The sequence below is a fragment of the Pezoporus flaviventris genome, unplaced genomic scaffold (genome assembly GCF_033815535.1).
Source record: "Pezoporus flaviventris isolate CSIRO_AGI_PZ_B2104156 unplaced genomic scaffold, CSIRO_AGI_Pfla_v1 ptg000029l, whole genome shotgun sequence".
In the NCBI taxonomy this organism is placed as follows: Eukaryota; Metazoa; Chordata; class Aves; order Psittaciformes; family Psittacidae; genus Pezoporus; species Pezoporus flaviventris.
Genome location: NW_026892577.1, coordinates 8,219,487 through 8,235,152, shown reverse-complemented (window position 1 = coordinate 8,235,152; position 15,666 = coordinate 8,219,487). Strand labels below are relative to the sequence as shown.

Genomic DNA, 15,666 nt, shown 5'->3' with positions numbered 1-15,666 from the left:
AAACTTGCTGAGGGCGCACTCAATCCCACTGTCCATGTCAGCGACGAAGATTTTGAACAAGACCGGTCCCAACACCGATTCCTGAGGGACACCACTCATTATTGGTCTCCAGCTGGACATTGAGCCATTGACCACAACTCTTTGTGTGCAGCCATCCAGCCAGTTCTTTATCCACCGAGTGGTCCATCCATCAAATTGATGTCTCTCCAATTTATAGACAAGGATGTCGTGTGGGACAGTGTCGAACGCTTTGCACAAGTCCAGGTAGATGACATCAACTGCTCTACCCCTGTCCATCAGTTCTGTAGCCCCATCATAGAAGGCCACCAAATTGGTCAGGCAGGATTTCCCCTTAGTGAAGCCATGCTGGCTGTCACCAAGCACCTTGTTGTTTTTCATGTGCCTTAGCATGCCATCCAGGAGAATCTGCTCCGAGATTTTGCCAGGCACAGAGGTGAGACTGACTGGTCTGTAATTCCCCAGGTCATCCATTTTCCCCTTCTTGAAAATGGGGGTTATATTTCCCTTTTTCCAGTCATCAGGAACTTCACCTGACTGCCATGATTTCTCAAATATGATGGACAGCGGCTGGCAACTTCATTCACCAGCTCCTTCAGGACTCATGGATGGATTTCATCAGGTCCCATGGACTTGTGCACGTTCAGGTTCTTAAGATGGTCTATCCTACAGTGGTCCCAAGGTCTTCATTCTCACAGTCCCTACATATTTTGAATAGGACATACTTTCTTCACATGCCATTGGGAAAAACCATGCATGCATACACAGACATATCCAGCCTCTTTTAACTTTGCCTGATGCCTTCTTTTCAGCAAAAATGGAGTATCAGAGATTTTGTGGATGCGGAACATCCTGGATTGTACTACGCTGTACACTCGTGCAGGGCAGAACTAAATGGAAAATGGCAAGTTGTTTTGTGATACCACGGCCATGTTTGCAAGGGGAAAAAAAAAAATTCCCTTGGAGAAGTGGGGTTGGACTAAATCTCCACAGATTCCTTCTAACCTCAATTATTCTGTGATTCTGTGAAATCAGTATCTATTATATAAAATGGTTGTTGTTCCTTTGCTGGGTTGTTTAATGTTTCTAGTGAGTAGCGAGATTTTTGCTACTCAAACAGTTAATTCAATAAAAAACATGTATGTACAATTATACTGCTATAAACACAGTTTATTCTCCTATAGCTTACAAATAGCCAAGCAAATTTTCATCTTTGTTGAATGTTTCTTTTGCTGCAACATCAGCCGAAAATCAGCCGAAAATGCTCCGACCCAGGTGTAGGACCTTGCACTTGTCATGGTTAAACTTCATAAGGTTGGCATCAGCCCACCTCACAAGTGTGTCAAGGTCCCTCTGGATGGCATTCCTTCCTTCCAGCATATCAACTGAACAGAATCATTGCAAGATTGTGTCGAATTCACTGAAAAACTTTGTTGGTTGCTCTTTATATTGACAAATCTAGGAGCAGGTCAAGTTGCATCTAGCAGGGAGAGTAATCGGAAAGAATGGAGGTTGATCAATACTGTTTCAGCCTTCACAGGAATTCCTAACCTCTTCCTTATCAGATACAGTAAAAGAAAGCTCCCATTTAGATCTCTTCAGAAGCTCACTCACTCATAAAAACATACTTTACATTCTTGATACACAGCGTGAGACATCATCTCCTAATGGAGAGGGTGTTGCTTCCTGACTCTGGTGACTACTGAAGCAGGGCATCAAAAAAGACTGGAATCAACAGATAAGACAGAACAACTCACAGCAGATCCCTGTATGACAGAGTGGTCAGGGTATACTTACAGGATGTGTGAGCTGAAACACTCACAGAAGGAAGAGCAAGACATTTGTCCTGAGCTTCTCACACTGTGGGTGATGGTTTCTCCCTCTGACTACTGGCACTATTCTTTGATAGCTTTGTGTATGACTTCTCATATTACCTATCTCTTTCTCTCAATTTGTTTTAAAACTTTGCTGAGACTAGAAAGGCAATGCAATGAAAATTTCATTGATTTTTTATTTTTTATTTTTTTTTAAAAGCCTAACGGCTTTGAATCTTGATTTGGACTTTTTATTCTTCATCTTCAAAAACACAAAAATCGATAATTTATCCAGATGAATTTATATGTTTATCCTGTTATGACTGCATCTACAGCAGTAATGTTGTATGATTGTCAACACTGAAATAAAGTGATCCCATTTTGGAGAAAATGAACATTCAGGTCAAACAACTGCTTCAGGTTAGATATGATTTATTATACACTATTGCCTTTACAAATAAGGACACCTGTTTGCTGGGAAAAGCGTCAATAATAGAGATGTAAAAACCCCAACACACCCCTACAAAACTAGCTCCAGAGGTCATCCTCATTTCTCTTTCCTCACTATAAATGACATTTACTATGGAGATGGTCAGAAGTAATTTCCATGAATGCTCTAAGCTGCAAAGAGATGTAGTGTAAAAGCATAGCTGTTTTAGGATTTATTAACCAGCTACACATGAAAAAGGGTAGAAGCTTAAAGAGATTAAATTGCATAAGGAAAAAAGAGAAAACAGTTACTTTGTGAATGTTATTATTTGGGCACCTACAATTGAACATGGATGAAGAAGTGCTGAGAAGAAAAAAAAACAGCCCAAAAGGTTTTAAACATCTTCTCCTAAGGATTCAAAAACAGAACAGAGGAGAACAATGACACATCAAGTTAAGTTACAGATGTAACAAAAACACAGGCTCTGATCACTCTGAGTCAGCTCACATTTTCAGTCGGTCTCAGACTTAATGCTGCTGCTGACATCTTGAGATTTCATCCACAAACACCTAAAGAATATGTACCAACTTTTGTGATGAGAACAGATCTGCACATTAGATTACAACATTAGCCATGTTTGGTTGAAAGTCAGTGTCAAATAAAAATGGAAATTCAATTTCAAACACAGAAAGAAGTCGAAAGCACAGTTAAGGGTAGGGATTGGGATTTGAACCTGTGCTCTCCAGTTGTACTGTAAAATTCCCAAACCAAACCAGTTCCCAGTTTTTATCAAGGTCTCTCCTGATATCACCCTATGCACTCCAATACTGTTACAGTCATTTCCATACATCACTTGTCACATTTTAGGGCAAAATCTACCCAGCTACACTGTGGAGCTGACAAACTTTATCCCCTACTTTTTTGGTTCACCTCTTCACCACTCTGCAAACTTTGTCTAGCATGAATCAGACTCAAATACACCCACAGGGCCTGGGATGCAACATAAAAATAGAGCCTACCTCCTCCAGTTGTACCAGAAAAGTGACGTTGTGCCCTTGCTCGGCTGTCAGTTTGCCATCAGATGTAATTATGCGAAGGCCCTGGGGGGCTTTGCCAGGGCATTGCTGTGGTTTCGCTGTGTACCGTTCTCTCACACCATCCGTGCAGTTATTAGAAACAACTTTTCGGTACCTGAAAAGGAAGATAGAAGCCTATGGAAGATGCTGACAGAGAGTAACAGGGTTAACTGGGAACAGGGAAGAAGTTTTGAGGACTAAAAGGATTGGAAGAGAACAGATTCCCAAATATATTTTAGCATTTGTCTCAGCCAAGCACGCTTCATATGCATACAAGTATGATACAAGTAGTTAATACTGTTCTTAATGGCATGTAATATTTTCCTGCATAACACACCTATATACCACATATTAATAAACCAAAACATAAAATTATATTCTTCTCTATATTATGTGCTAAATAACTATAAAGTTATAAATATATGATATACACATACAGCACAGAAATGTATTCAGTTATTATACTGTTAGGCATAGTTTAACAGCTCTTCTCACATACTCTCTAATTCAACCAGCTGTGAGGCCCCTCTCTGTGGCTTCAACTTTCAAGAGCTACAAAAATAAGAGTTGAAGAAAAAAGCAAATCCTGACTATCTTTGAGTGTAGAAAAAGAAAAAATAGCTTGGATTCCTTTGGTTGGTTCAATCATTTGCATCAGAAATGATGCTTGAGGTCAGCATCGTAACTTAAACTACATCCTCCACTGACTTCCAAGAAGGCCAAAGAATAATCAGCATTCAGGCTAGCTGCCCATCTATTACTTCAGTTCACACATTTATCAATTAATCTCTTTCTTCTAATTGGTTTTCCACCATTTCTGCTTCACCTGATCCCACATGATTTCAAAAGGAGTCTTTTCAGAGACTTTAATGATTTGGCCTTGGCCGTTCAATTTTCCCCCCAAGTTTACTTAAACCATTTTTCATAGAAAGCTCTGGACCATACATGATGGAGATCTGAAGTTCTGACTACAGCCCAACAAAATCAGTGAAAAAGAGGTCTCAAGGGCTTCAGGCAGCTTTGAGGCGCCTATAGTAAGTGCAATCTGTTGTTGTCATAGGGTTAAAGTCCTATAGGTGCTCTAGCTAAATAAAGTTTGGTGTGTCACTTACCCAGTGCTGTTGAGATAACTCTGTCCAAGGCTACAGTCTTTCGACAAGGAAGATGGGTTATACCAAAATGCTGGTAAACACTTCCCATTGCTGTGACGTTCATATCCATAATCACTGTTTGAGCATTAAAAGAAATGGTCACATTAAAAACAAAAAGAAAAATACAGGTGTTAGTTAATGCTATTATTGATACAAGTTTTGGGTTTACTCAACCTATTTACTAAGATTTCTTATCTTCTCATTCCTAGAACAGATTCTTCATCCTGGTTTAGCTTTTCTGGGGGGTGGTACAGTTACCTTGCACATGTCCCAGTATAAACAAGCAGAACCAGACCAGTTAGTTTACGAGCCATTGCATGAAGTGCTCTCCATCCCCAGTCTAACAGTGCTTCTTGGGTTCAACTCTAGACTAAAATATAACACAAGGTAGGATCTAAGCTAAGTTCAATCACTTCTGTCTCAGTTATATCTTAGAAAATTTAAGTGCTAAAAAGTTAATTGCATCTGGAAAGTATATCACATGAGCGATAGAGGAAAATTTACAGCCCTGAGAGAGCCCTGAGCTGAAGGCATTAACAGCGTATTTGGTAATGGAAAAGAAGGATGCAATCTTCAATTCTATTTTTGTTTGGAAGAGGAAATGCTACCAAAAAATTGCTTTAAAAACAATTAGCTAACTATAATCTTTTGTCCCAGTTTGGGTTTAGCTATGACTAAATCAGCTTTTGTTTCACTAAAGAACAGTTCAAATTAGTTTTGAACTCAAGTAAACAAAGACCCTATGAAAATTGTTATTGTGGATCAAATAAACAAACAAAACCCATCTTTAATCAGTACTCCATTCACATGTGGGTTTACTCTACAGCTGTTAAGTAATGAGAACTGTTTTGTTGAAAATCACTTTTACTCCTGTTACTAAACTTTCTCCATAGCCCATAATGGAGAAGCTAAGCGGATATGGGGCCTATAAGGATGCCGGGGAGGGACTCTTCATTAGGGACTGTAGTGATAGGACAAGGGGTAATGGGTTAAAACTTAAACAGGGGAAGTTCAGATTGCATATAAGGAAGAAGTTCTTTACTGTAAGGGTTGTGAGGCACTGGAATGGGCTGCCCAGGGAAGTTGTGAATGCTCCATCTGTGGCAGTGTTCAAGGCCAGGTTGGAAGAAGCCTTGGGTGACATGGTTTAGTGTGAGGTGTCACTGCCCATGGGAGGGGGGTTGGAACTAGATGACCTTAAGGTCTTTTCCAACCCTAACTATTCTATGATTCTATGATTCTATGTCATTTCTGAGAACTGCTATACAGAGTCCACCAACTCCATTCCAATATTCCAGTTGCAACATGATCCTTGGTCTTAAAGTTGTACTTCTTTGTAAAGCACTTTTTCTGCTTATTAACTTTAATGTTTTTGTATGAAGTACCCTGATGCTCTAGGAAATGAGGATTAGGGCACCATTAGATTATGTAATTAAAGGCTCATCTCTGTATATGTAAAGAATCAGAGAGAAAAACTGGAGGTGGAGGAAGCACAATAATTTGATCAGAGCCAGTGGAGCCCCTACCCCAATTCCTCCCAAGCCTGTCATAGCACAGCCATCAGCCCATGGCCAGGGTGAGACCTACCAGATCATCAATGGGAGATGCCAGTGGGAGCTAGTTGCTGCTGGGGTCATAAGAAAGGGCTGGATATTGAGCTAGTAATTGAAGAGATCAAGAAGTCTGAGGGAATGGCTACTGGTGTAAAGCCATATACATCTGGACCTGCTTGTGAGACCTGTTACGTGCACGTATGTCATGTTTTGCCATGAGACAACTGGAGATATCTAGTTGTCACCAAACGGGGAGACAAAGCATCCAGGGGCTAGATACTGGACAGACCTGGGTGTCTAAGACCAGGTAATGGTGGGATCAATATTGCATATATTGTGCACATATTTTCCACAAATGGGATTTCATCCTGATGAACCTGAGAGGGGAACAGGATGAGGCAACTGGTGTTTGTGTGAGCACTGTGTTTTCTGTTTGTGCTAGTCTGTGCCACCAGATGTGTATATTTGCATATATGTACTGTAAGTGCATCACATGTGTGCCTATCAAGAACAAACACTCAACCTTACTACTGCTTGGATCAGGGGACATGAAACTGCAGCAGCCTCGCCTCTATCAGGCTGCTAGATTCAGCATCTCCTAATAAGCAGCAATGTGATCAATTATATTTGTAGAATAATATTAACAATGAGAATGTTTAACATAATGAAGACTTAATTCAAATGTCCTTCTTTCTGGACTAAAGCATAATGGTCTAAGACAAAAATTTAATGAATCATTATAAACAACTTTAGGAAGTCTGGTACTGACCTAAGATATGAGACCAAGAAGAAAAATGTGGGAATATTTTGCAATTTATTTTTTTAAATTTCACACATTTATTATCAAAAGCAGAACACTTAGAAGAATTTTGTCATCTTTTTTACTCCTGCCTGTAACTTTCCCTTCTGAACTAAGGAAAAAAAATGTTTTGAGGCAATCTAGAAAAAGGGGAACTTAAAAGATGACATTAAGCAAAAGAAAATTAAAGCTGCATATCATTTGGGAAAACTCCTAAACAACTATTAGACTGCACAATGTTCCAAAGGAACATTTTGGCAGCTGTGGTTCTTGGGATATCAGTAATTGAGAACATAGTGTAGGAAACAGCAATGAAGTAGCTGACCTAAATGGTCTTTTCCTCATTCTTTTTGACTGAATTTTCATCAATCTATTTACTCATATGCTTGTGACTGAATGTTGCTTAATTGCTTTGCAAGCATCAGCCAACGTATTCTCCCACTGCCATGTGCTTCTCCAATCATCTTTATTGGAATACGAACACTATAGCTTCAGAATACACTTTATAATGAAGAATAATACCATTCTGATTTGCTTAGAGAAAACAAATATTTACATACAAGTGGGACTCCTGTATTTTTGTAATTGGTCAACACTCTGCAGCACTATATTCTGAAGTCATCATTTGTCACTGATTAAAAAGCTGCCACACTGTACACACACAGTGTTCTGTGATCAGTCCGATGACACTGCCTCAGAGGGGATCAGTGCCTACAGTCCAATTTGACGCAGTAGTATTGCTCTGGGATTTTTTACTATACATGCATCTAGACTTGTGCCATAATTTTGTTTCCTATTAGTACCTGCACATCTGGACAAGCCAAGTTTGACTTAGCTATGCTTGACCATAATTCTCAAAGTCAAGAGAACGAAATAATACGAATTTTCACAGCAGACATAGTTCTAAGCACAGAAGTTTCACAGTGTTGTTTTCAGGCTTGCAAATTGTCTGGCTCATTAAGGCCCTACAGAAATATCATCCCAGTAAACGACATCAGTTGCTGTTCCATATCTCTTTGCAGATGCACCAGCCGCCTTTCACCTCCACAGTCTGGGAATCTAATGAATTCCTTGGCTACAGGCTGGTGCATGCAGAACACTGATGCTGACAACAAATTGCTGCTTACAATTTGGCACAACAGGCTTTGTAGCAATCAACAAGCATTAGCATCAGTTGGATTGCCATAGTATAGCAAAATCTGGAGACAGAGAAAGGCATCAGCTTTAGACTGCAATCAGCTAGCCAAGTCATTGCCTGGTGACTGGGAATTGGAATTTGCATATAGTGATGATATTTTGTGCCTGCCTGAAAAGAAGTCAGGTAAAATAGATAATGTGCCTATAAAAAAAGAGTGGAAAACTTACCAGCAGGGATTGTTTCAACAGTATGAAGCAGACTATGTTCTGGCTCTCACTGATGATAGTTTTACCCTGACCACTTTTACTGGTTTAAACTGAAATCCTACTTGTTTTAGTCAAGTAGGACTGTAAGTCCTTCTCTGTAATTAGAGACAGATATAAATTCATTCCAGAAGTTCTGTATCCTTGCTCAAAGTTCACAGTAAATTCCCTTATCTAAGATTATGGAGACCTCATAGCAGCCTTCCAGTATCTGAAGGGGGCCTATAGGGATGCTGGGGAGGGACTCTTCATTAGAGACTGTAGTGACAGGAGACAAGGTGTAATGGGTTAAAACTTAAACAGGGGAAGTTTAGATTGGATACAAGGAGGAAGTTCTTGACTGTGAGGGTGGTGAGGCACTGGAATGGGCTGCCCACAGAAGTTGTGAATGTTCCATTCCTGGTGGTGTTTAAGGCTGGGTTGGACAGAGCCTTGGATGGCATGGTATACTGTGAGGTGTCCCTGCCCGTGGCAGGGGTGTTGGAACTGGATGATCTTAAGGTCCTTTCCAACCCTAACTATTCTGTGATTCTATGATTTGCAGCAGAGGTAATAATCAAAGGAAAAGAAATCCCTTAAGGAAATCTGCACTTTGAATACAGACCTGACAAACATAATGTCATGGAAGAACTGTAAATCCATGTGAAATTATTAAAATACTGTTATTTTAAGATGCAGAAATAACAAGTCAAGTCAGATGAGTGACTGCCACACTCATACCTTCTAAAAATCAAGACGTGACTTAACATGCAACCACAGGACTTCCTCAACACTAACAGCTTCACCTTAACATCAGCTATGCCAGAAACTGAAAATGCTGCTTGCTATTTTGTATGCTGTGCTTTCTGAACTTTTCAGACATTGAATGGGGTGAATTGAGGTTTTTGTGATTCCAGTCACCTTTGTTCTGCAGTTTCCAAAAGCACTTGTGGAAAAAAATAACTCTGGCCACAGCTGTGGAAAAGTCTTACCGCCTTCTTACTCTTTTAATACCATTTTCTAATACTGAACTATGATGCGAGTGTTTATTTGGGGAGCTGTGCTTCCTTTCCAGTTCTACAGGATCTGACACGGGATTTATCACAGAGAAGGATGGAGTCAGCTGCAGTTTGAATTATGGATTGATGAAGACATATGATTATAATCGCATCAAAGTATTTGGAGTCAACCAGTACCATCTCATGTTAATAGGGACCCTAAAATCCTCAGAAACTTTCCAGTAAGTCCATGCCTGGTAGAAAACTAGGACTGTAAAGACGCAGAGATACACTGTAGACTTTGCATGGTGAATCTGCGTTTTCCACAAGCTTTCAAAATGAACTAAAAATTCATTCCAAATTGCTATTCATTAGCTAACCAAGCCTACCTCAGTGATAAAACAAAGATAGTTAACCTGAGGTGCAAATGTATGTGTAATTCAGAACTGGTGCCTGCCTCACATGATGAGAGGCAACACATGAAGCCAAGAGAATCTGATCACATTCTGCCTTCTGCATCCCCATGGTTTGTCAGGACAGTTTCTCATGGTGCAGGACTCCAGTGTTTTAGCATAAAAACTAAACCTACTAGGCAGGCCTCATTTAAGTGTCTCATTTATTTAATACAATAGAAAAAGGGCTAGCCAGATCCTTACTGATATCATCGGTGAAATAAATAGGCCTGATTCTCAACTGCACTAAGGCTCCTTTGTGCCTCTGTGGCTATACAAAGTCACTAGAAGCAGTACCAAAAGGCTTATACTTCCCACAAAGGTGAGATATGGGAATACCGATAGAAGACGCCCTCAGCATTAATGACAGTGGGTTCAGAGGGAATACTGGTAGTGAGACTACCACTACTGAAAGTTTCTATTAAAGGACCTGGGAGACAGGTAGCTGAAGAATGAACACCACAAAACACTTCCATCTGTGTCTAGGAAGTGTTTCTATCGAAGAGATATTGCCGTAATAATGCTCAAATGGTGGGAAGGAACACAACGTAAGGAACCTGGTAAATTAATGCTTTAATAACACACAAGTAGTGGTGTCATCCATTTACACAGATCAATTAAATGAAGAACGACTTTCTCGTTTCTAGGCCGTTGCTAGGACAGATTTGCTGAGGGTTTCCGCACAGTTCCACTCCACCCTATTCCTGAAGCAATATTGCCCTCTGGCTGCGAGCCTCAGCCCTGCATGGAGAATAAATACCTGCGGTTCAGCCCTGTCTCCCCTCTAGTTTCGGTTCTAGCCTATGATATGAGATGTCTACTGTCAGAAGAGTTCAGGTTCCCAAGGCTGGAGAGACTACAGTGATTTCTAATGTCACTCAGTTTTGTTGCTATGCCCTTTTATCTGAGAGAGAACTACCATGGAATACATATTAGAAATGAACCCTGGAGTTTTATGGCATCGCAAGGAGAAAAAGCATTATAAAATCTTTATATCTTTCATAACCATCAATTTCCCCCCCGAACTGATAAAAAAAAAAAACCACTTGCAGGATTAACAGGAATAACACTGTTGTTTTGGGATTGTTTTTTTTTTTTCCACTTCACCTGACCACACAGAGATCTTTTGTTCTCCAAGCTCTGACAAGCTCAGATAATTTCCTCCATATAAATTTAGTGTTTAAAAAGCAAAGAAAGTCCTGCTCTGACAGAGGCAGGGATTATTGTCATCTTTGATTCTTTATACAATGCCAGGTCCTGTAACCACTGAAGTTAATATAAAAAGCTGCCCAGTTTATTTCAAGATTGCAAAATCAAGCGCAGTCATCTAAGGGGCTTCTCTCTGCCTGGCGGATACATGTCCCCTTCAATCTCCTTCAGTTAAAAGCCCTGCCCAGCAAAAAAAATAAGGGAACTAGAGAGTTCAAAAGCAGTGCTGAATTGTCATGAGTGAGGACGAGAAAGTGTTTCTTCCTTTTGCAGGAAGGACCCCACAGAGGACATACTTCCACAGCAAGAATTCTTTCACTGATTTTCGTCCAAATGCCTCTTTGGACCATATTCTGTGGGGTGCATTGGCAGTGAAGCCTAGTGCAGAGTTCAACAAGGCAGGCACTGAGTGCTACAGTACAGCAGAAACTTTGCATTTCTTGGGACAATAAAACTGGGCTGATAAGCAGAATTGCTTTTTTCTTGCCATTTCTTTTCTCCTTCCTTCGTAAACCTCTGTGTTCTGTTCCCTGTGGCTTTTCTGTCCTTCTCAGGCAAATCTATGTCAAAATAGCTCCTGACTTTGTTAAGTAGATAAATAAGTGATGAATATTGCTGGTAAATATTTCTGAACTGGATGCTTAAAACAAGGTTTCGGTCTTTTTTTCCCTCAGAAGTGGTGGGAAAGGAAGTTGAAATGGATAAAGTAAAAATCCAGATCCGAGGACTGCAGGGATAACGGAGCTCAGAAAGAATTGGAGGGGATCAGTACAGTCTGCTCTAAACCAAACCTGATTCCATCAGAAGGAGGAAAGCCCTCCTAGGTCAGTAAGGTTTTCTGTCGGTCAAGGCAGCACAGAAACCTGCAGTATTTTTGCAGATATTTTTCTCAGGCAAATCTTTAACAAGATTACTTTCATCAAAAACTCCTAATTCTGCTTCTTACAACAGATTTGAGGGGTCTTGTTGGTGCATGTAAACTGTGAGAATCTGATATACAGCCCCAACTATCCAAGCTTTCTGTTAGAGATTCTCTCACAACTCAGCAGACCTTTTGGAGAAAGCTTCCTTAAAGTGAATGTAAAAGGCAGAAAAGCATGTTTCCCCAGTAAATGTCACCATGGTACTTTTGCTCTGTACCTAGCAACAAAGGTTTGTAGTAACAAAGCACACAGTCAAATTTAATTAAATAAAAACATATATTCTGGAAGGAACTTCTTTTGATCAGAAGTGTTTCAAGAGTGTGCCCCCTTACAAGTGTAATGGGTTTAACCATCATGAGTCAATCCCATTGGTAATTTTACTGAGCCTGGCCATGAACTTGACACAGCTTTGTACTGTATTCTCTACAGGAGGGTCAAAATCTTTAAGGAATGTTATTTCTGTTCATGTGGGTTATTTTCTGGTTAGCTATCTTTTTTACATTGCGAGAGGTATGTTATACGGTCGAAATCCAGGACCTTTGGGCACCTAAATGATGAACTACACGCAGAACTGAGGTATCTTCTCCCTAACAACGAATGCAGTGGAAGATGAGAAAATCATCAGGAAACCATATTCAGAGAATCAGTGCCCAAGTATATTCATTTTTTATTCTTTGGTGCAAGAAGGTTTACTCTTTTTGTCACATGGAAAAGCCTCTTGTGATTCTGTGATTTTATACAGAATATTTGACGTAATTACGGTTATGGGAGGGTAAGAAGGGAAACACTGTGGATTTCCATGGTCCTGAAGTGGACTCATATAGCAAGAAACAACATATTTGTGAGATGAACCTCTTCAGGGTGCATGCGACAGATTTTGGGTTTAATTAATAACATGGCATAGATCTAGCTGGGTGGTGAACAAGGGGTTTACCAGCACTGCCAAAGAGCCACCATTTCTCTCTTCTGAGATACTCAGGACTGTCTCAGCATTGGAGAAAACAGCTGGTAGAAAGATTTCAATAATGTGGTTCCCTGCTTTTTTTTGTGCAAATTGCTGTGAGTCGGCAGGAATCTTGAAATGAAACTAGAAGCTGAACATTTCATCACGCCATTCATAGCTCACCAATGGACTTCATTTCCCACAGCATACAGCAGAGAAGAAAATGCTTCAGCAGGAGATTAACCCAAATCATACTATCAAAAATGGTGGACCAAGTATAACAAATTACCCTGGAATTACCTAATACTTGATTTCCAGAAGCTGAAGGCCTATTTTGCATATGCACGTATTTACTTTTACATATATATACATATATATGTGCGCATGCATGAAGAATTGCTTTCATTTTGTACACACATTATATATGTCACATCTTGCACACTGCTTTCACAGCCACCCCTGGTCATTGCTGAGGTTAGATGTGCTAAATGGACCTTTTACCTTAATATTGCACAGAGCTCAGATGTGACCTGGAAAATGGTGAGTTCAGAATCAATTTTGTGGGAACCTTCACAAATTACAAATATCTATTCCACCTTTCCTTCTTTTGACATACCTGGGGAGCAACCTATTTGGCCAGTTATACACTTACTATTTTCTACTTTCTGCAAGCCTATAGCCTCTCTAGTGAGCTCTACATCAGTGTGGTATAAGGCACACAGTTCTTGTGCCCATTGCTCACCAGTCAAAATCTGCCTCTGTGCACACACATGGCTCCGAGGTCATAGCCCCAGCATATTTTCCTTGCATGCATTTCTTCTCTGACTTGCGCTTCTTGTAGATCCTTTTTGCTCCCATGATGCAAGCTTCTCCCTGGAAACAAAACCAAAAATATCTCTCTGACACCCACCAGGCTATTTGTATCACCCCATTTTGCCAAGCCTGTGCAATGGGAGCTATGACTCAAGGGAAGAGGATGGGAAGTCAAATGCCATGTCAGTACATGGCACCTAATTAAAGCTACTGAAGCTTTAACTGAAATTAAAACGGCTTTTCCGATACACACTAAGAAATGATCTGAGGTTACTTACGTATCTGATTCAGTTCTGAATTTGCTCCAAAGCCAATGAGCAATTGATCCAGGCCCATTTCTCATTTATAGATTAGGTTTCACAGCAACTGAAAACACGGTATGATCCCTCTGCAATCTGAGACACAGAGCAGGTCTATTTCCTTGGCCTGATCTCTGGCAATAATTCTGTTCAGCAGAAACTAGTTATATGTGTAAATACTTTCCATGGACTATGAGCTCAGTTGATCAGGGTATGATTTGCTATGTGGATGGAGCGATGACTTTTCACTCTTATCCTCAGTTCTCTGCTAAATATTTCCATCAAGGGAGCAATGCTCAGCCTCGCAATCTCAATGGAAAGGAAATGAAAAGGCGCGAGTCCACAGCAGCCTTCCTAAAAATAGTTCTGTAAGCTGAAAAGCCAACATCCTCAAAAATATACAGCAAAATCCTTGGCATTTTTACTTATGCAAGCACAAGAAAGCAAAGAACAAAATACAGTGGAATCTCACTTGTTACCTTTCATGCTGTTAAAACTGCTGTCGGAAAGAGAAACTTCTCACGGTTTTGATTTGCCCATGAAACAAAAGGGCCCAAATGGCAACTGGTGTAAAAAGCTGTGCCTCCTTGAACTTCAAGGAAGCTGTACTGATTTTTAAAATCTAAAGATCTAAGTCATAACTGGTATTTTTAGTGTGGAGTTGTGCCTTGTGTGAGCAGCTAGTCTGAGTCAAGCTACTTTCATTTCATATTCATTATTAAATTCTTGCCCAGCAAGATATATACACAAAGATAACCTTTGATGATATAAATGGATGTTTTGCTTTAGACTTCAGTGGAGCCTTTGGTGTTTATATAACCACAAAATTTGGGCTATATTTTATTCTAACCTGATATAACGCAGGCCATTGTGTCAAACTTGGGGGAGCTCCGAAGGTGCCCCAAGGGAGGAACAGTCACTGTGCAGAGCAAATTACCTTGCTGGGCACTTAAGAAATGGTTCTGGGAGTGATGCTGCAGCTGCATCCACAATGCAAAGGACAGGGCAACAGAAGGATGGAGGGAAGAGCAAGGAGGTAAGGATAGGGAAATTGGATGAGAGATGTAGGTATGAAGGAGTTCAGAACTCTTTCAGTGGCAGTGCTTCTGCTGTTGTGTTCTTCAACCCTGGACAAGTCTGAGCTAATTGCCTGCATTGAGAACAAAACCCAGAAGACAGCTGTTCATCCTTCAGAGCTCAGAGAGTGCAATCTGAAGCCAACACACATGAAAGAGACTCATCCAGTAGAGAACAATCTGATACACCAAACAGGAAAAGACATTGGATCTGCTGATCTTTAACTGTAGGATCGTTAGCTACTTCATGGCAGATCTCACCCTCCTCGCTTTTCACCTGGCTATGGAGCTGCCAAGGCCTGTAGTCCTCTTCGTCACATCTCCGATCAAAAATGGACTTGTAGTCTACTTTCACCAGCTGCCACTCTGAGCGGTGGCTGAAATGTCCAAACACTCTACAGAACACAGCAGAAATGGCATACATTAAAAGGTAGCACCAGATGGAGTCTGATACTGACAGAGGTACAGTCACCCACATATTTCTAACGGAGACTAATTCCTTTAGGAGTGCCACTGATTTTCCTTGACTGATAGAGTGAAACTTAGGCTGCTAAATATCTACAAGCCTCTCAAAATTTGCATGTAGCTTTTACTCTGTGGATGAAGATCCTCCCACTTATGTCAAGATCCAGAATGACCATACAGAGAAGACTTGGTGTGGGGCTGGACACAGTTATACCTATAGGAGTGTGATATCTCAATTATAAGCATTGGGAATCCCTTCCACACAAA

At 40.5% G+C, this 15,666-nt stretch overlaps 1 protein-coding gene across 4 annotated transcripts in view; it reads right to left on the bottom strand.

Moving 5' to 3' along the window:
- The window catches only part of SORCS1 (sortilin related VPS10 domain containing receptor 1), a 294,481-nt gene that overhangs the window by 37,752 nt on the left and 241,063 nt on the right, over nucleotides 1-15,666 (bottom strand). For all 4 annotated transcript variants that reach the window (XM_061458807.1, XM_061458811.1, XM_061458809.1 and 1 more), the window contains exons 15-18: nucleotides 15,212-15,329; nucleotides 13,489-13,619; nucleotides 4,451-4,564; nucleotides 3,282-3,453 (exon numbers count right to left, since the gene is read on the bottom strand). In XM_061458807.1, coding sequence (XP_061314791.1) covers nucleotides 3,282-3,453; nucleotides 4,451-4,564; nucleotides 13,489-13,619; nucleotides 15,212-15,329 — 535 coding nt within the window. The remainder of the gene's footprint in view (nucleotides 1-3,281; nucleotides 3,454-4,450; nucleotides 4,565-13,488; nucleotides 13,620-15,211; nucleotides 15,330-15,666) is intronic.